At 46.1% G+C, this 19,617-nt stretch overlaps 1 protein-coding gene across 1 annotated transcript in view; it reads left to right on the top strand.

Annotated features, from left to right (window-relative positions):
* Positions 1–19,377, top strand: part of lgr4 (leucine-rich repeat containing G protein-coupled receptor 4) — a 70,147-nt gene extending 50,770 nt beyond the window's left edge. Inside the window, exons 7-18 of the mRNA XM_088610990.1 lie at positions 1,995–2,063; positions 3,061–3,132; positions 3,521–3,592; positions 4,373–4,441; positions 5,504–5,575; positions 6,417–6,482; positions 9,115–9,186; positions 11,547–11,618; positions 11,861–11,986; positions 13,563–13,675; positions 14,635–14,703; positions 15,178–19,377. Of these exons, the coding sequence (XP_088467116.1) occupies positions 1,995–2,063; positions 3,061–3,132; positions 3,521–3,592; positions 4,373–4,441; positions 5,504–5,575; positions 6,417–6,482; positions 9,115–9,186; positions 11,547–11,618; positions 11,861–11,986; positions 13,563–13,675; positions 14,635–14,703; positions 15,178–16,493 (2,188 nt within the window). The 3' untranslated portion in view covers positions 16,494–19,377. The remainder of the gene's footprint in view (positions 1–1,994; positions 2,064–3,060; positions 3,133–3,520; positions 3,593–4,372; positions 4,442–5,503; positions 5,576–6,416; positions 6,483–9,114; positions 9,187–11,546; positions 11,619–11,860; positions 11,987–13,562; positions 13,676–14,634; positions 14,704–15,177) is intronic.
* Positions 19,378–19,617: the final 240 nt, after the last annotated feature.

Here is a 19,617-nt window from a genome sequence, read left to right on the forward strand (position 1 = left end):
TAGCTCTTCTGGCCCTATTTCTCACAACAGTATTCAGAGCAGTGCAGCGTGTCAGTTTTGCCTGAGGGGGGCCCGTTTTTGAGCGACAACGAGGGTGTGTGTGTGTGTATGTTTTTCTGGGGGGAGGGGTTATCCAATTCAAGGTGACAGTGACCTTCAAGAGCTGTTAAGAGACAGGGCTCATGGGCTTGTGAGCTGCTGCAGTGCTTCTGGGTTCACTGTAAGGCCAGCTAAGAGAAGGAACTGCACAGTCAAGATTTGTAGCTGTTTTGAGCCAGCGTGAAAGCAGACGTCTCTGTTTGCTATCTCTGCTGTTGTTCTGAAAAAAACAGTGCATTAAAATTCTGCTGCTGAAAGCCGGGCTCTCTTCCTTCTGTGTGTGGAATTTACCACTGCAGACTGCTTTAGCGTATCAGGAAGCCTACGGAACAACTTCCTCCAGTAATTGCTGCCAGGATAAATACCAAATCATCTGAGATTGATATCTGGTTTCCCCTTCGTTATTCATTTCCGGCTGATACTTCCTCCAGCCCTGCAGAGGATGGAAAACGCCTTGATGCTTTTCACCTAGAGGAACAGAAACCTCTTGTGAGCCGAAGGCCTGTGTTTTCATTGCACCACTGACTTTTCATTGACTTCGTGCTAAGAGATCTTTAAACTGGATCCTGCAAATCCTGCAGCTCCTCCAACTTTAAAAAAAAAAAGAGATTATCATTAAGAAGTAATTGGTGGAAATGCAGTATTTTTGAAAAGCAGTTGTTTATCCTTCCTTAATAGGAGACTTTGCATTTAAATAAAAGTTGAAGTGTAATAACTGTTACAACCATTTGAATTTTGGCTGGAAATGTGGGGGTGTTTAACTGTTCAGCTCTTGGAGAGAGACAAACAATATTTCCACTTAACAGTATGAAGTATCACAATGATCTTTAAAAAAAACCTGAGAAAAAACCAACACTGCTGCAGTCTCTTTCTCTTCGGCTTTGTTTGTTGAAGGTAGGTATGAGCTGCTCGCTCAGCTAGGCTTCTCTGTTTGAGTCTCCCTTTCATCTATGAACTTTACGTTGTCCGCGCTCAGAAAACGCTACCACGGCCTGGGCGTCATCTAGGAATGTTGCAGATGAAGGTTCGGGTCGCATGTCGTCTGTTCATGGCTGCTGATCAGGAGCTGGACAGGGGGAGGAGGAGGAAGAGAGAGTGACAGTTCCTAAGCAGAGGGGAATGTTAGAGTCTTCTGCCAAACTGAGGCAGGCCCCTGTAACCTTTCACCTCCAGCTGCCTGGGACAGGCAGAAAAACAGGCCCGAATGTCTTTCCACAGCTCATGATTGCTCCATTAACTCAGTAAAGCCCTGCCTGCGACGGCTGCCAAGATCTCAGAGGTGCTCTGACTTCGGAGGAGTCTCAGATCCGCTCAGGCAATGTAACGAGGGCGCAGTATCAGTTGAGCAAGGTATTCAGGAGAGTCAACAGGAGTGCCTGCCAAAAGATGATTTGCAGCATATGTTGTGTGTGTATTTATACTGTATGTGCATGCTGTGCTGTTAAAACCATTATTCATGGCAAGGTACAATATGTAAACAGATTCCATTTACCGGTGTTATGCTGGTGTGTTTGGATATGGATTGCTGCCCTCGTCCCTGACAATTGCTTGTCTATGTAATACCGCTGGCAATGGAATTTCAGAGGAACTCTATGGTGGGAATACGGCGAAGGCCATGGGATCAGCTGGTTGTTAGCTCACAGTGTAACTGATGCTGCTGTATCCCGCAGTTCCTTCAGTTATTTGATTCAAATATTTAATTTGTTGAATAAATACCGAAACACACATCAGGCACCCAGCCAGAGGCGCATTGCATCACGGCTTGTTTTCTTCTTCTCTCCCTCGTCTGTCTGCAAGCGAAGCTGAAAAACGGAGTTAACTGGCCTTGGTGAAGGGGGGCAGGACCAGTGTGTGTGCATTCACCCTAACACTCTGTCTCCCTCTCTGTGTCGCAGGGACCTGAACTACAACAACCTGCTTGAGTTTCCTGAGGCGATCAAGGCTCTGCCAAATCTGAAGGAGCTGTAAGTTGCTGATTTCTTTTAGCTACTTTCCTTCCAGTCCTGGGGGGTGGGGAGGGGGATGGGGGGGGTCTGCTCACAGCCCCACATGCTGGAAGCGCTGTCAGCTCAGCCTGATTCTGCTCGTCTTTGTGTGAGAAACCCGCGCTCCTCGCGCTCCTTCTCGGATGACCTGTGGGAATTGTCGCTCAAGTTGATAGATTGACGAGTTACCCAGACGGGGCCCAAACATTTCAATACCTTTTTGTTCTTCCCCTCCCCCCCCCCCCCCCCCGCATTTAAAGAGCCTTAGGTGGAAAAGTTTTTCACAGAATGAAGAAAAATGACTGTAGTGTTAGTTTACAGTGACACCTTGATCCCGAGCTTTAGAGAGATGAAAAAGATTTCTTTCGTGTAGAGAATGACATGTCAGTAATCCAGCCAGTTTCTGAAAGCCAGGTGCTAAGCTCTTTTTTTTTTCTGCTCTAAGAAGAAGAAAAGGAGATTAATCTGATTGCTGAGTGTTACTCCCCCTTCTCTGCAAAACTAATGCACTTCATCTTGCTCTGCTACTCCTAAACATTTTTTATAAGGTGCCTTCTTTGGCATGTCGTCCTGGGGGTTCAAAGTAACGTCAACAAACCCGGTTCACCTCCCTCAATCATCTCGCTCGCTGTTCTACCTTCTACCTGTGACTGCCTTTTCACAAAAACTGCAAAGGTATCTTTCCTTTTGCACCAGCGCCTTAGTTGCCATGATGCCTGACCAAACCCGCAGTGCTACCTGGGAACTCCCAGGCACATTGTGCCAGTAGCAGTGCATTTTCTGGACTGTAGAGATCAAGAGCCTCTCCAGCCAAGTGATTTATATAGCGCCTTTTCATCTTTATGATAAATCAAGGTAAAGAGGGACTTGATTACCCCTGGGATTGTCCTTTTAACCTGGGTGCAAGCAGCCCTGAGTTGGACAATGATGCCAGAATTATATCCGGCCCTTTATTTAGTTTTTTTTCTTATTCCAGGGGGTTTCATAGTAACAACATTGCTGTGATCCCCGATGGAGCCTTCAGCCAAAATCCTCTGCTGAGAGCAATGTGAGTTTTACACCGTCGAGTCTGTTTCGGCTGTGTCTGTCAAATGTTTTTCCTTTTCCAGGTGAGGTGTTTAGGGTTCCTTGTTGCCTTAAGAGTCTTCATTAACTTATTTTACAAGGAACAACATTCTGATTGTTTGGTGTACCTGGAGCGAAATACATTTGCCTCAGTGTTAGAAAAAAAATCCGACATTTCTAGCTTTGTCTAAGCAAGGTTCATGCTGAGGACATTACTTCTTTGAGTCTGTAGTGTCTGATTTCATTGCAGTTTCTTCAGTCATTTCTGAGCTGAATGCGCTGGTGTCTTTTTCGCATTTCCTCGTGTTTTGGTTTCTCGATTCCTGGTCCTAACTTGAAGGTGACTCTGTGGACCACTTCTTCTGTTTCAGACACCTGTATGACAACCCCCTCTCGTTTGTGGGCAGCACAGCTTTCCGGAACCTGTCAGAGCTCCACTCCCTGTAAGAATGCCTTTAGCAACAGCTACATTTTGCATATTACAAAGAAATGTCCCGTCTCCACCTCCTTCACCCCCCAAACAAATATCTCCGTTGGCTTTGATCTCATAAGTAGCTCTAAGTAATTGATTTGGCAAATTCTCCAAATTGATTGACGTTACAGAAAAAAATGCCAAAATTCAAATTAAGCACAAAACCGTGAACTTTGTGAAAGTACTGTAAGTCTCCATGTTGTCGCAAACTCATAATCAAGTTCCCACGGACTGTGGCGTGATGCAGCCCTTCCTGCTCACTAGTCACTGTAGTGACTACTGTAATGCGATGGACGAACAAATAAGTACAGGTTGTATAGCCGACATTTCACTGCAGAAATGTTCCAGCGTGATCTGTATGCAGAGTTAGCAAGTAAGTAGTATTTGTCAGCAAAACCTTGAAGTCGAGAGCAATATTTCTGTTGGATTAGAAGAGATGTATTCATAAGCCCGCTTGTTTGCAATGTCATAGGGCCGCTCACCCCACCAGAAGTTTTGCTACCTCTTTCTGAATCACAGAACATGGTACTGCACATACATAAGTTACTGTGAACCTTGTATTGTCATTGTGGTTTGAAGTGCACTCATCAATGCTGATTCTTTCTAACCCCAAATGTGAAAGTAGTGTTCGAGTTCCCCTTTAAAGTGCTTGAGTGTGCTTCTGTTTACAGTCTTCCTTTCTGTAATTCTTAAAGAGAAAATGTGTGCCTCTGTGAAGTTCTTCTCACGCGCTGTGACTGTTTAATTTCAGGATAGTGCGGGGAGCCAGTATGGTGCTGCGGTTTCCTGACCTCAATGGGACTGAGAATTTAGAGAGCCTGTAAGTCTCACTGGGAGATGGGGTGACTTGTGAATTATCAGCTGATGTTGGCTTCATCGGTTTAAGGCTGAAATGAACAGCCTTGCACCTACGATTCCAGTTCCGTTCTTCATTGACAATCTACTGCCACGTGCGGTATTACAGAATCACAGGGCCAAAGCTGTCCGTACCTGATGAAGGGTGACCAGATGTCCCCAGTGTGTCTATAACACCTCGAGACAATTTTAATAATAACCAAACATTACTGCATTATTTTTAAAGTACTCTTCTGCTTAATTGATAGTAGTGCTTAGTAATAAGCACAGTGCTGTGGACTTATGAATTTCAAAGCAAAGAAAGTATTTCAATGACAGAATTTGTGTTACCATGCATTTTCCTTTTGCTAGTCAAATTCCAGTAGTCATTGTGTTGTGCTAATTGGTCCTAAATTCCTCACCAGACACTGACAGGTTCTTTCCTGCGTGAGAAATAGCTGATCAGTATATTTTTATAGTCTATACGAGCAAAGCTATTCATAAAAAAACGCAGTTGGGAGTAATTGGAAATACAATACAAAGGAACAAAATAAAAATGTGTAATTAAACGTGATTCATTCAGTAATGCATCAAAAGGCTTCTGTATCATACTGTCAGCCTATGTTACTTGAAGTTCAGTATCCTCTTGGCAGAGCCTGAACTTTTAAATCTGTGTGTTCGTTTCTTTGGGTTTTACAAACCCGTTCTGATTCTGTGTTCCTAAGGTGTCTTTGCAAGATTGACACCCTGTGCTCATAGATCCTATAATTGCCCGAAATAACCACTGCAGTTATCTGGGCCTGCTTCGGCTGCTGGGTGTAGCAATCTAATTAGATTCAAATTAAGACTTTAAAAAGCTTGTGTGCAAGTGTTACACCATACATCTCCAGCCCAGCACCCGGAGAGCTCCCATGTCAGCAGGGATTAAACTTCAAATATTTCTTTTTAGAGACCCTGAGTGATTTTGTAGTGGACAGTTGAGAGTCATTTGTTAAATTTAAGTTATCCCGAAAGAAATTCCCATGCTGGTGTACCTTTTGTTTTGCAGCACGCTGACGGGAACCAAGATAGATACCATTCCTGCGAGCCTGTGTGAAGATCTGAAGTTGCTACGGACCCTGTAAGTTTCCCCTGAGCTCTCTGAAGCAGAGTCCTTCGGAGGTGTAGGAATTGTGCCTCTATAGGTCATGTCTTTGTGGTACATCTTTCGGGCTTCTCAATGAAAGAATGAGTTATTATGGGGGAAATATGAATGCACCTTATGACAAAAATGGTCTTATTCTGATGGCCAATTTTAGAAAAATGTGTCTGGTGTATGGTGGGTTTTTTTTTAAATCAGTTGGAGTTCTGTTTTCTAAACTTATACAAAAGTATAAGTAAGGCATGCGCTAGTCCTGGAGAGATTAAAACCTTCCATCTTTTATAGCAGCCTTCCAAGAATGGTTAATTTAGCCACTAATTGAACCAATTAAGTAATTGGTTAAGCTGGATTGGAATGTGCACCAGACAGTCCCTTTGGCATATCTTATCATTTATTGTTCAATGACCACAATTCCTTTCCCCTGACCACTAAGTAACACGTTCAGCAAGAACAGCTTGATCAGCAGAGGATATGATGAGAGTAACTGTAGGTTGAGCTGCATGTTCCCCCAGCTTTCATTAGAACTGGAATCTGGGGTTTGGATCCAAGGGTGAGAGGAGCTGAAGCTGAGCACTGCTGTGTCCTTACAGGCCCATGGGAGATGTTTTTCAGTGTTGCTCTGAAGTGTCTTGTAGGTCAAGCACTGCACTGTTATTCTTCATTATTGCTAGCGGACTTGTCAGTTGTGTTAGAATTTATGTTATAACTAAATATAACTTTAAGGCTTTTCAGCATGGAGCGATTTGTGTGAAATCCGAAGTCCCTGTGACTGATGTACAGCGCAGTACATTTGTTGTTTTTTTTCCTTCTGTCTTTCTAGGGATCTGTCCTATAATGAGATTGAAGAGCTTCCGAGTTTTCAAGGCTGCACCAAGCTGGAGGAAATGTGAGCGTCCTAAATTCAAACCAGTCTCTTTTCTCTAACCGTTTCATTTTGTCACCAGATGTTTAAGGCCAGAATAAAGCAAAACAAGGAGTCTGTGTGGAGTAGGAGAGATCACAAGAGGGTTTCTCTGTGTGCACAATCCGAGAGCAGTACATTGGCTGGAGCCACGTTGGTTTTAGGGTTAGGGCAGGGTGTAGCACTGTGCCAGTACACAGCTCCGGGGCAAGGGGTGACCTGCCAGCAAGATTCCTGCGTTGTGATGCAACTTGCGGTTCTGGGGAGCCAAGTCAGCTGGCACAGGTTTAGTGCCATCTCAGTGCACGAGGTGCAGTCTCCTAACTGCACACTGTGGAAAAGGTCTCAGTGCTGAGAAACTGCGTCAGTAAGGTTGTGTGAGAGGGGAGGGCATGCAGCCTGTCTGGCCCATGTAGTAACGAGTAGCTAATTGATCCAAAGATCAGCCCACTGTTTCATAAAAGGAGGGCGGGTATCGGCTTCAGCGACATGGAGGGGTAGTCTGCTCCACGCCCCCACAACTCTCTTTGCAAAGAAGTGCCCCTGTTCATCCTGAAGAAGTCCCATGGCTTTGCCCATGCCCTTGAGGGTTTTAAATACTTGCATCGGGTCTTCTCGTGAACTTCTCTGCCTGAAACTCCAAAGGGCTCAGTTCTTCTTACGTCCCGGGAAGTCAAGAAGAGATCGCGTTTTCAGAGTCCGGATCGGGGCGTCGTGGAAACAGCTGTTTCCAGATGTTGACCGGTTGTGGTCAGCGAAACCGGCTCCTGTTTCAGTGAATCAGCGGCTCGTCCAAAAGCCACGTCCAGAATTTTGCATTCTCTCAACTGTAGCTCGGGTTTGTAAGAAATGTTATTTCTAGCAACATTAGCGACGGATATTTTAAAGTAACTTGGCGTGCCATGAAAAGCTTGGGACGTTGAGCATGTTGAAAAGCACTGTTCTAGAGCTATGGAGGAGGTCTTTGGATCAGAATTATAGATTGAGGCAGTTCACGCTAAAGGAAGCAAATCGGGCGGAGCAGTGGCTCTGTGGCTCAGGATCTGCGCCTGTGGCTGGAAGGTTGCCGGTTCAAATCCCGCAGCCGGCAGAGGAATCCTACTCCGTTGGGCCCCTGAGCAAGGCCGTGAACCCCAACTGCTCCAGGGGTGCCGTACAATGGCAGACCCTGCGCTCTGACCCCAGGCTTCTCTCCCTGTCTGTGTGTCTCATGGAGAGCAAGCTGGGGTCTGCGAATTCCTAATGCAAGAAATTGTAAAGGGTTAATAAAGTAATGTTATATATATAAATCTCATTCCTGTCTGCACACCTGCAAAAGCAGAGCCCTGTGGTGTGCCCATAGCACTGTCATGGAACCATGTCCCATGGTCCTGCTTGCACGTATACCAAACGCCTCGGCACAACAGCACCCATTTTTCACCATACAGATAGCTTACACTGGTAGTCTGGCTTTCTGAGCTCTCTATATCGGATATACATACTGCAGGATGTCATTGTGAAGGGCTGCCTGTGTACAGAGTAATAGTCTTTGTGTACTGAACACTCTTTTGTAGGCAATACTTCATGTCTGCCCGGCATGCTGCAGTGTGAAGCTAATCTTAAGCAGAACCCTGAGATAGCCAGAGCCTACAAGAGGTCTCAAAATAGAATAATACACTGAAGCCCCATTTAACTGTGTCGGCTTCCTGGCCTGAAAAGGCCAGCCTGAGTGATTTTTTTCATGCCGCTCTTTGTCAAAAGAATGTAGCTGGAGGAGAGCAGAGAACATGAAAGGACGATGACAGTGTGGTGCCACATGACTTGCCACACAGCTCCTTCCTGAAAACCACGTTTCGCTGGTACAGCCCACAAACGAGATGCCAACAAGTATCTGCCTGGTGCTGCTGGCTCCTCTCAGCTCTCCCAAAGCCACTGGCCTCTGTCCTGTTAAATACATCTATTCAGTGGGTAGACTGAAGGGTACTGTTTTTATAGAAAAATGACATGTAATTACCTTGTAAATTTAGATACACTGTGTCTTCATCATACCAGGCATGAGGCACAAGGTTTATATTTTATTTTCTCTCTCTATGAAAGTGGGGAGGAAGATTAAGTGTTGTGTGCTTGAGCAAAACAAAAAACATTCTGTTCATTAAAGTTACTGTCTAGGAAATCCGCGCATGATCAGTTTGTGGGTTTTCAAAATGTTTTTTTTTTAATGACCTTTTCTCTTCCTAAATTGCTTTCCCTTCTGAAGTGCTACATTCAGCTGCCAAATGCCTCAGATTAAGAGAAATGGAAATAGGTGTGTCTCAGAAAGAGTTCAAGACCAGACCTTGACAGTACACCCAGTCTCAACACCTCTCAGGCCTTTTCCTTCAGGAAACGGGTTCCCCCCTCTCGAGTGTCGGATCGTCCACACGCACAGGCAGAGTTTCCATCTTACCTCTGCCGGTTGAAGCTGTGAGGGGAGGGAGTGGACGTAATTTATAGGCGTTAAAAATAAACATGTATGTGGAGAGTAATCCCTCGGAGATGGTGTTGCATAATAGAAATAGGCTCTAACAAGTCCGGCCCTTTTCTTTTCGTTTCCTTTACCATAAACGCCTCCCCCCTCCGCTTCTGTTTCCTTCTGCAGAACCCTGCAGCACAATCGAATCAAAGGCATCCAGGCGGACGTGTTTCGAGGACTGGCCTCCCTGCGCTTGCTGTGAGTCGAACACCCCTCGAGACGGCGCGTGTTTGTCACCGAGCGACTTGTGAAGGGCAAGGGCTACTCTCAGTTGGGTGGATATCGCCATAGAGCCTGGCCCTGCAGCTGTAGGTCCTGGCCCTGCAGCTGTAGAGCCTGACATTGCAGCTGTAGGTCCTGGCTTTTCCCCCATAGAGCCTGGCGCTGCAGCTGTAGATCCTGGCTTTCCCTCCGTAGAGCCTGGCACTGCAGCTGTAGAGCCTGGCACTGCAGTTGTAGAGGCTGGCATTGCAGCTGTAGATCCTGGCTTTTCCCCCATAGAGCCTGGCGCTGTAGCTGTAGATCCTGGCTTTCCCTCCGTAGAGCCTGGCACTGCAGCTGTAGAGCCTGGCACTGCAGCTGTAGAGCCTGGCATTGCAGCTGTAGATCCTGGCATTGCAGCTGTAGATCCTGGCACTGCAGCTGTAGAGGCTGGCACTGCAGCTGTAGAGCCTGGCCCTGCAGCTGTAGAGGCTGGCCCTGCAGCTGTAGAGGCTGGCCCTGCAGCTGTAGATCCTGGCACTGAGCTGTAGATCCTGGCTTTCCCTCCGTAGAGCCTGGCACTGCAGCTGTAGAGGCTGGCATTGCAGCTGTAGAGCCTGACTTTCCCTCCATACAATGTTAAGTTTGTCACAAGTTTTTGATCTAGTCATAATCATAATCTAGTCGATTAAAAGGTCTATTAGTCACAGTCACTTTCTAGTCACCCACAGTTCTTTTTTTCAAAGCTGCTTTTAAAAAAACGTTTTGAAGCAGTATTATAAATGTATTCAGTAGAGGCCCTCGCCAATGCTATAGTTACTGAATTTGCAATAACGATAGGGAAATGACATGCATGAGTTTTTAAAAAATATTGAAACCAGACAGGGCAAGCAATATATAAATTCATGAACTCATTGGTAAAATATTAATAACTAGCTCTTTCTATGCCATATTACCTCAGTCGAAAAACTACCATAGTCTGAGAGCAGTGTAAGTGCTCATGACATTGTGCTGGAATCACTCTAACAAAGAGACGGACCTGTGCTTTCACTCCACACACATTCTACTGAAAAAATATGACCTAATGACCGCCTGTGCCATAAGATGTTAGTGCTACAATATTTTATCGGTTAGCTAAATACCCAGCAACATTCACAAGCTAAATACAATTAAGCGTACAGTACACAAAAAGCATTTTGCAGACTCACTTTAACATTTTTCCAAGTAAACTACGAGCAAAAGGAAACATTTTATTTACATTGTGAAGCAGAAATTACCGAGCGCATAGCTTGTCTGACTGACTCTCACAGTTTCAAAGGATGTCTTTCGTCGAACAAGCTCATCTTTAGCCAAGACGTGGAAAAGATCGTCTAGAAATGAGGGGACGAAAGAGAAGAGGAGAGAAAACGGCACACCCTCATACTTGCACTTTTCACACAGTAGCAGCCCTGAAGCACATCCGACAGCAGTCCTGAGCTCAAACCCGTTCCAGCCAGCCTGCTATTCGCCAGACAGAAATGTGTAAACGGTGAATCTCATGTGACGCTGTTTATTTCAGTCCCGAGTTTTAGTCAAGTCGGTTATTTCCTCTCATCTCACTTCACTCAAAAATGCAAAGGCATTTCGACATTGTGGATCATTTTCCTGAGCGTTCCGACATCGGTCACCAAAACGAAGAAGAGGTCGTGGCCGAAACATTTTCGGCATTGTTTTCGGCGCCGAAATGATCACTGCCACCGTAGAGCCCCGCATTTCCTCCATAGAACTTGGACTTGATCTGCACAGGCAAGAAAGCAACCATGTGCTCCCCTTGACAAAAAGTCTTGCCCTAGACAAGCTTGCCAACTTGTTCGTTTTGAGGCCGTCTCCCTGAGCACGGCTCACCTGGCCCGCTCGATGCCTGCCCTCCTGCAGGAAAGACTCACCTCCCGTTGACTCTGTGCATTCTTGCAGACAGTTGTGTAACTGCACAAGCTGGTGTATTCGTTCCAGCTTGTCAGGACGTTAATTCTTGCCAATGTTTTTTTTTTAAATTAGCTGTTTCTTTTTTTTTTGTCTCCCGTTTGGATCTGTACCAGAAACTAACTACTGAAAAGACTCGCTGGATTCCTGGTGCACTGCTCATCTGCCCCCCCCACAGTAAAAAAACACGATACGTGCAGAAAATTATACTGATCTCCCCCATTATTGGACATGATTGTGATGATTGAGTTAGGCTTCAATTAGGGCTAGATTCAGAGTTAGGATTGGGCCTAGCAGTAGGGTCAAAGTTCAAGCTTTGTCTGCATTTTGGTCTATGTGTCTCATACAGTAATCATGCAGCACTATTAAAAATGAGTGTTTTATTATTTTAACAGAGACCTCAGCAGAAATCAGATCCGGTCCATTCACAAGGATGCATTTATGTCCCTGACATCGCTAACAAATCTGTGAGTAGAACTTGCACCGTAGCATGTCTTTGCTGGAAACCTATGTTCGTTTCTTTCAGGTGGAATTAGGAATAATAAATGGCTCAATGCCCACATACAAGAGGGAAAGATTGTGCAATCAAACCTTTTCTTTTACAAAATGTCTTTTTAGACGACAGCTGAGGTTCAATTCGGAGGCTCAACCTGTTTGTACACCTGAAATAAGCTTTAAAAGGAGTCCTGTGTGCTGCTTTGTATTTCAGGGACTTGAGTTCAAACGCACTGTCGTCCCTGCCCACTTCAGGCCTGGGCGGGCTGAACCAGTTGAAGTTAGCCGGAAACATGGACATGAAGGGGTCTCTGTCAGCCAAAGACCTGCAGAAGCTCAGGTAGAGAAACCAGGCTGCTCCTTCAAACCCCTGCCGTTTCCGAATGGTCAAAAAAGGATTCTTTTCAGTTGAGTTGTAGAGTTTTGAAGTTGAGAATAAGATAGCAAGAAGGTTTTATATGCCACACATTATGACTGAATTGTGGGTGTGGATAGGTTTATGGGAACTCTGAGAAACTCTGGAGAAGTGGTGGAGATAAATAGTCTATCCTAAGAAAATTTTCCATAGTCAGATTTCCTAAGCAATAAAAGTCCCCTGTCACTTTTTCTGAGCAGTTTTAAAGTGCCACAGGATCTGCGCCTGTGGCCGGAAGGTTGCCGGTTCGTATCCTGCGGCCGGCAGAGGAATCCTACTCCGTTGGGCCCCTGAGCAAGGCACTTAACCCCAGCTGCTCCAGGGGTGCTGTATAAATGGCTGACTCTGCGCTCTGAGCCCCAGCTTCTCTCCCTGTCTGTGTGTCTCATGGAGAGCAAGCTGGGGTCTGCGAAAAGATAAATTCCTAACACAAGAAATTGTATATGGCCAATAAAGTGATCTTATCTTATCTCTTTGTGTGTAAAATTTTGAGAAGCCAAGGTCTGAGCTGACCTGACAAAAGCTGGTTGTTTACACAAATCCAGCACTCAGACTGAAGCATCTGGGCCTGTGGCTGGTTTGCTTTGCTTTTCAGGGATAGTTTGTCTTTGAAAGCAGTGTTCCCCTGCATCAGCAAAGGGGGTGATGGATGAAGTAGGCAGGAACGAGAATGAACTTATGATACAAAACATCTGTGGAGCCTCTTGGATCCGGGGGCTTGCAGCTAGAAGATCTGAGTTTCTCTGCAGCTGGAGGGCGGACCAGAGCCATCTCCAAATCAAAAAAGAGGAATAAAACAAATGCTGGTTTTATTAGACAGCTATGAGGAAATGGGGAACTTTGCGTGATCTGAATGATCTTCTAAATCGTCCTCATCCATTTCCATACTGGATGTGATCAGAAAAGGCGTTGTTTTGAACGTCTTGGCTTAATCTCCCTGATGCACCCCAGCCGTCATTCAACGAAGGAAATGGCTGTGGAACCGCAGCCTGGGGTCTCCGCTGGGAGGTGCCCAGTAAAAACCATTGAAACCCGGAATTGCAGGGAAAGAAAAAGCAGGCTGGACCTGACACCACACCGGACACGTGCGCTTGGTGCGGACGTGGCCCTTAGTTATCCGCACCACGCCGTAGGCCTTGGCGAGCGGGCGGAGGGAGCCCCAGTATCAAGGATAAAAAAGACGAGGGCCCTCAATTTGCACATCTCATACCAGCCTGGGCTGAATGAGGTAAAAGAAGAAAAAAAAATGCAACTGCCCAAAACAAGAAGCTCTCTCCAGCAATTTGAGGTGGGTGGGGGGGTTACCTGGCGGTTCATTAATAATCCGTACCTCTGTACTGACGAGCGAGGCCGATTTTCGCAAGCGCCGCCAAAGGAACAGCGAGCGTTCTGCTTGAGCCCCGAGTCGGCATAGCAGAATCACGGGCAGGCGCTGTGCAGCAGATTCGGACCTCCCGAGCTGCAGTAACGGTGTGCTCTGGGCACTGCATTCTTGTTGCAGGACGCTGTCTGTGCCCTACGCCTACCAGTGCTGTGCTTTCGGCGGGTGCGACGCCTACCTGAACACAAACCCGGACCAGGGGAGCCAGAGCGATGGGAGTCGGAAGAAGACAGGTGGGCTTTCCGGAAGCCGGGGGTGAACTGACTTGTATCGTGCAATAAACAAATCAATGGATATTATGTAATAATTGGATATCGCACTTGAAAGGCTCTATTTATAAGATAATGTACAGCCCAGGTGAAGAGGTTTAAAGATAGGCTTCAGGGACAGAACCTCTTTAGACATGAACAGAGAGGACGACGGGAGGACGTGACGTATCCAGAGTCCTCGAGATCAAGCCAGCGGACACACACCAGAGGACACAAGTGCAGACTATGGGGAAGTGCAGTTAAAACCGAGAGCAGGAGTGCTGTGTGTGTAAATGCATCTCTTAATGGCAGTATCGCTCGCCAGGTTTCACACATCCTTCCTGAGCTATGTACCAGAAATCAGGCTTGCGGAGCTGGAGTGGTTCGAGCCCAGAGTCCAGTCACACACGCTACAGAGGGACTTCACCCATATTCAAGCTCACATTTCTTTGTCATTCCAGCATACAAGTATATGATGGAACGAAATATCGTTCCTCCTGATCCATGGTGCAAATACATACAGGACACTGACATAGACATTGTAGACAGGATACACATAGTGCAAAGTGCAGATTACAAGGCAAATACATAAGACAACATACACAACACACTGGGGGGATTTAAACCCTGTTTCTGGTATTGGGGTGGGCGCAAGTGGATTCCAGGGTGTTGAGGAGCCTGACAGCCTGTGGGGAGAAGCTGTTCCAGAGTCTGGTGGAGCTGGCCCGTACAGTGCGACCTCTTTTCCCAGATGGTTGGAGGACAAAGAGTTTTTGGGAGGGATGGGAGGGGGGTTTTCGGACACCTTCGGCTAGGAAATTTCCAGGCTGGCCCGTTTAAGAGTGCAGAATGATGGTACCGAGAGGGCGCTACCTCGGACACCCGCCCCGAGTGTTGGCAAGACTCAAGGAGTGGGGCTTGATGGTGTTGGGTTTGTGTTCAAGGTGAGGGCAGCGTCGCCGAAGATGAGGGCGAGAGAATCCAGCTGGCTGTGCACTGTTCTCCCCCGACAGGTAAGGAGCGCCAGAAGCCACACTGTGAGGTCAGGCAGGGAAAAAAAAATCCTTCTGGGACCTCTTAACTTGCAGCTGGGCTTTTTTCACAATTTGTCCAAGTATAATTGCTAAATGGCAGAAAAAAGAAAGACGAGCAGTTGTAGGAATATAATGAATTACTTAGGAATCAGTATAAAATCTGATTAATTTCTATACACGTAGTTCTGTATTACAGAGCGTGGCACAACAGTTCAGTCCTGGAAAATTCGAGAACATTTTTTAATATAAGAAACTCCGTTTTTGAACGTGACAGTTCAAAAACTGTCTCTGATGATGAAGACCCATGCATTAATCGCAAAAGTCGCAACAGAGGTTTCTAAGGTTGTCAGCTGTCCTTTCGGTCTTGTCTTTCAGAAATATCAGCCATGCAGAGCGACTCCCCTCTTCCCTCCCCGTCTCTCAGTGTGTATCTCTTTCGCCGTCTCTCTGTAGGTGCCTTCAAGCCCTGTGAGCACCTGTTAGGCAGCTGGATGATCCGCCTGACCGTGTGGTTCATCTGCCTGGTGGCGCTCCTCTTCAACCTCCTGGTCCTGGTCACGACGTTCTCGTCGAGCGCGGCAGTGTCCCCTGCCAAGCTCCTCGTGGGCCTCATTGCTGCCTCCAACCTGCTCATGGGCGCCTACACGGGCATGCTCAGCGTGCTGGACGCCGCGTCCTGGGGCCACTTCGCCGATTTCGGGGTGTGGTGGGAGACGGGAGCCGGCTGTCGAGTCACCGGCTTCCTGGCCATCTTCTCCTCGGAGGCCTCCATCCTCTTCCTCACTCTGGCGGCCGTCGAGCGGAGCGTCACCATGCGGGACCTGGCGAAGAAGGGGAAGAGCCGGCGGCACAGGCAGTTCCGGGCGGCCGCCGGGATACTGGGGGTCTCCGCCACCGTGGCGGCCTGCTTGCCCCTCTTCCACGTGGGCGACTTCTCCTCCTCGCCCCTCTGCCTGCCGTTCCCCACCGGGGAGGCGCCGTCGCTGGGCTTCACCGTGACTCTGGTCCTCCTGAACTCCACGGCCTACCTGCTGATGGCCGTGGTCTACACCAAGCTGTACTGCGGCCTGGAGAAGACGGACCTCCTGGAGTCGTCGCCTCAGGCCAGCATGGTGAAGCACGTGGCCTGGCTGATCTTCACCAACTGCATCTTCTTCTGCCCCGTGGCCTTCTTCTCCTTCGCCCCCCTCATCACCGCGATCTCCATCAGCCCCGAGATCATGAAGTCTGTCACGCTCATCTTCCTCCCCCTGCCGGCCTGCCTCAACCCCGTGCTCTACGCCTTCTTCAACCCCCAGTTCAAGGAGGACTGGAGGCAGATCCGGCTCTGCGGCCGGTGGCGGGAAGCCAAACCCAACGCCGGTACCGCCGCCGCCGCCGCCGCCGCGGGGTCGGCCGCCGCCGGGCTGCAAACCGGCCACATCTCCCCGGATTTCTATTACGACTGCGGCGTCTACTCCCCGCTGCAGGACAATCTCGCGGTGTGCGACTGCTGTGAGTCCCTCCTGCTCGCCAAGCCGGTGGCCTGCAAACATTTGGTGAAGGCCCACAGCTGCCCGGCCCTGGCGGTGGTGCCCTGCCAGAGATCGGACGGGTACTGGTCGGACTGCGGCACTCCCTCAGCCCAGTCGGAATACGCCGACGAGGGAGACTCGTTCGTGTCCGACAGCTCCGATCAGGTTCAGGCCTGCGGACGGGCCTGCTTTTACCAGAGCCGCGGTTTCCCGCTCGTCCACTATTCCTACAATATTCCCCGGATTAAAGACTAGCAGGGACCCGGCTCAGTGCGAGACTCGCGGGACGCCTTTTCCGGGTTTTTTTGTTTTGTTCTTCGGCGGACGGAAAGCATAAGAAACTACGAGAGGTGTACAGGATCTCCGTACACAACCATTCAGGAAGCACTTTTGGAATAATCACTGTGTGACTTGCCTCATAAGAAGGGAATTCGGACAATGCGCTTCATCCTTTTGAGCCAGGAATCTTTGGTCGAAAAATTTTAAGTTGGTGTTTTCTTGCGTCGTGTAGATCACGCCAAGCTTGTTTTACAATAATCTTGGGGGGGAAAAAATATCTCGGCCACAGCCATCTTTGTTTTGCTTTGCTGGTTTAGGGGGATCTCCTATTCTTTGAAGTGATGCAATTGCTTTATCGAATGTTTTTCGTTTCATACAGCAGCTTTTCTCTGACCGAGATTGTGTTCACACCACCTTTCATTTCGAGAGATGGGTACCTGCTTTTCCCTGTTTCATCTGCTCTGAATGCTTTGAATGTAAGAATATTGTGCGAGTCAACATTACCTGCAAATTGCCCATTTTGTTTAAGGTAGCTGACTGGATTGTTCTGTGTTCTGTGTTGAGAATATAATAAAAGAAAAGTTACAGTTCATACCAAGGGAAATAAGAAACTATGACCATGGCCTAAATTCACAGGTGTCTTTTGCCTCTAAAAGTAAGAGAGAAAAACTATTATGTTTATATGAGAATGAGACAATTTCCTTAGAGGAAAGCACTGGGTGTTTGGTGTCACAACCTGTTTGATGATTCTTTTTGTTCAAAACGATTAAACCAAAACTACATTTTTAGTGACAGAATTGTATATATATTAGTGATCTTTCAGGGTTCGCCATGAAAAACTTAATTTTCTAACTTCTTCAACCCAGGAAGGTAAACTTGAACGCCACCATGCACCTGCGTGGATCACTCTTGGCAAAAATTGTACACCATCAGCTGTAAAGACTTTTGTGTTGATCGACAATCATTTTTCTTCTTGGTGTTGCTTTTAAGGCAAGAGGGTTTATGGAATAAGATTCATCTTTCAGGTCACAGTACTATGTTCCATGGGCTTAGGGGTGCAATCCCTACTAAATATGGCTCATCATATCCCTGAAATAATTTCTCAGTATAACCTGCGTTTTCTGTATTAGTATTGAATATGCAATTACTGTTAAAAACAAATAGCAAAACCACAGGCTTGTATTTTCATGCTTGGGCTTATGCCTTTCTGTGCTAAATGAGTCTTCTCTGTGCCAAAACTAATGTGACTAATGTGAAACTAATGTGGACATTAGTTCCGACACCTTTAGTTGCAAAATAGGATCAATGGCAAACTGTGGAGCACTGATAAATCATGTGTATATGTGTGTTCTGGGTTTATATAGACATTTAACACAAAACTGCAGGTCAGCTATAATTTAAACATTCAAAATCTAGTGTGCTTTCAACTTAAGTGACATAAATATAGGATTTTAAGAAGAGTTGCAAATGATTTCATAATTTTAATACCATGAGATAGCCCACAGTTACCCCAAAATATTATTGAAATGTTCACTGGTACACGTTTGTAAGCTCTGTAACTTTGTACTTGCTGATGTATACAAACCGTGAAATTTTACAGTACTTTACTCATTTTAATGGTGTGTGTAAAAATCAAATTAGAAAGTAACTTCAATCCGCAAGCGGAGGGCATTTATTTTTTTGGGGAAAGTTGTCAGTCACTACATGAGCCTGTTAGCAGTGAAGAATTCAGCATCAGAGCTATTATAGGAAAGTTTATTTTTTTTAACATAGGGATGCTTTTAAGGATTTTATTTCAGGTTCTGAGTCCACTATATGACCCCCAGGTTGTGTCAGTGTCTCTCATATTCAGTATTGAAGCTTTTAAATCCTTATTTTTTTGTCTGTTATGCTTCAGTCCTCTGATGCCCAGCTTTGATACATTGGGTGAAACCATTGAGTTCTGTGTTTTTTTTTTTTTTCGGGAAGAAGACCAGATTCACTTGCAAACAATTTTGTGTGACGTGAGTTGTAACCATACCCCCTGCTTATATAGCAGATTCTTAGTCTTTACCCTGTCGTTTTCATCTTGCTACCTGTACGTATGGGTTGTGTCTTTAAAGCTGTGGTATGTTTTGGTTTTCATTCTCCTACTCCACAGGATCCTTCTTGCACTGCTTTATGTAGATACGTGCCTCCTCTCAGAAGCAATCCCCTTCTGCAACCTACTGCCCAGGGGATGGGGTCGTTGGTACATGCAACCCAGTGGAATTTACGGTCGTCAGTAAGTGACATTGACCCACACTTCCCAAGGATGGTAATGGTACAGTGATGTTTTGTGCCAAATTGCTCCCACCACACCATCCTTAGGGCAATACTTTCACACCGTTATCACCTTGTCACTCTTAACTTTCCTTAGGGAAAAAACAAATGGCAGATGAATATTGGAAACGCAGTGGCTTCACGTCCAAATTAAACTCACTGTTTTCTACAGCACAGGCTGTGGTGTGAACTGTATATCAATGCGTGTAATTTTAAGTCCTGAATTGTCTTCCCTACGTGTGTGTGTCTGTGCGTGCGTGTTGTAAATTATTTGATAGACAATAAATAAATAATGGGATACATTGTACAACAATGGAAGCTACCTCCTGAATTGTAGTGGCTGCCAGTAGTAAGATGTGATAAATTGTTTTATATATATATATGAATGCTTTCTGTTGCTTTGTAAATAAATCTGGTTGTACATTGTCAATGAATAAAATTCTGATTGTTGTATATGTAAAAAAAAACTAGTTTATACTAATAGTGGGAGGGAATTATGTACTGTATACTGTAATTTTTGTAAACCAAACCATTCATATAAAAGAATAATTGCTTTAAAGTCCTGTGTGTTTTCACTGCATTTTTATTTTTGTTCTGCATTATTTTTATGTATTTTTTTTAGGCTGAGGTGAAGATTACAAATATTGATATTTTCTGCATGTACCTCTCAAAATGAGATATGCGTCTCATTTTCATAGTACCTTGGAAAGTGGTAGAAGTTCAAATTAATTCACGTGAACAAAAATATACTCCCAAAACATGCCTACAAACCACAAAACAGAATTTGAACATGCGAGTG

Source organism: Lepisosteus platostomus, chromosome 18 (genome assembly GCF_059453375.1).
Source record: "Lepisosteus platostomus isolate fLepPlt1 chromosome 18, fLepPlt1.hap1, whole genome shotgun sequence".
In the NCBI taxonomy this organism is placed as follows: Eukaryota; Metazoa; Chordata; class Actinopteri; order Semionotiformes; family Lepisosteidae; genus Lepisosteus; species Lepisosteus platostomus.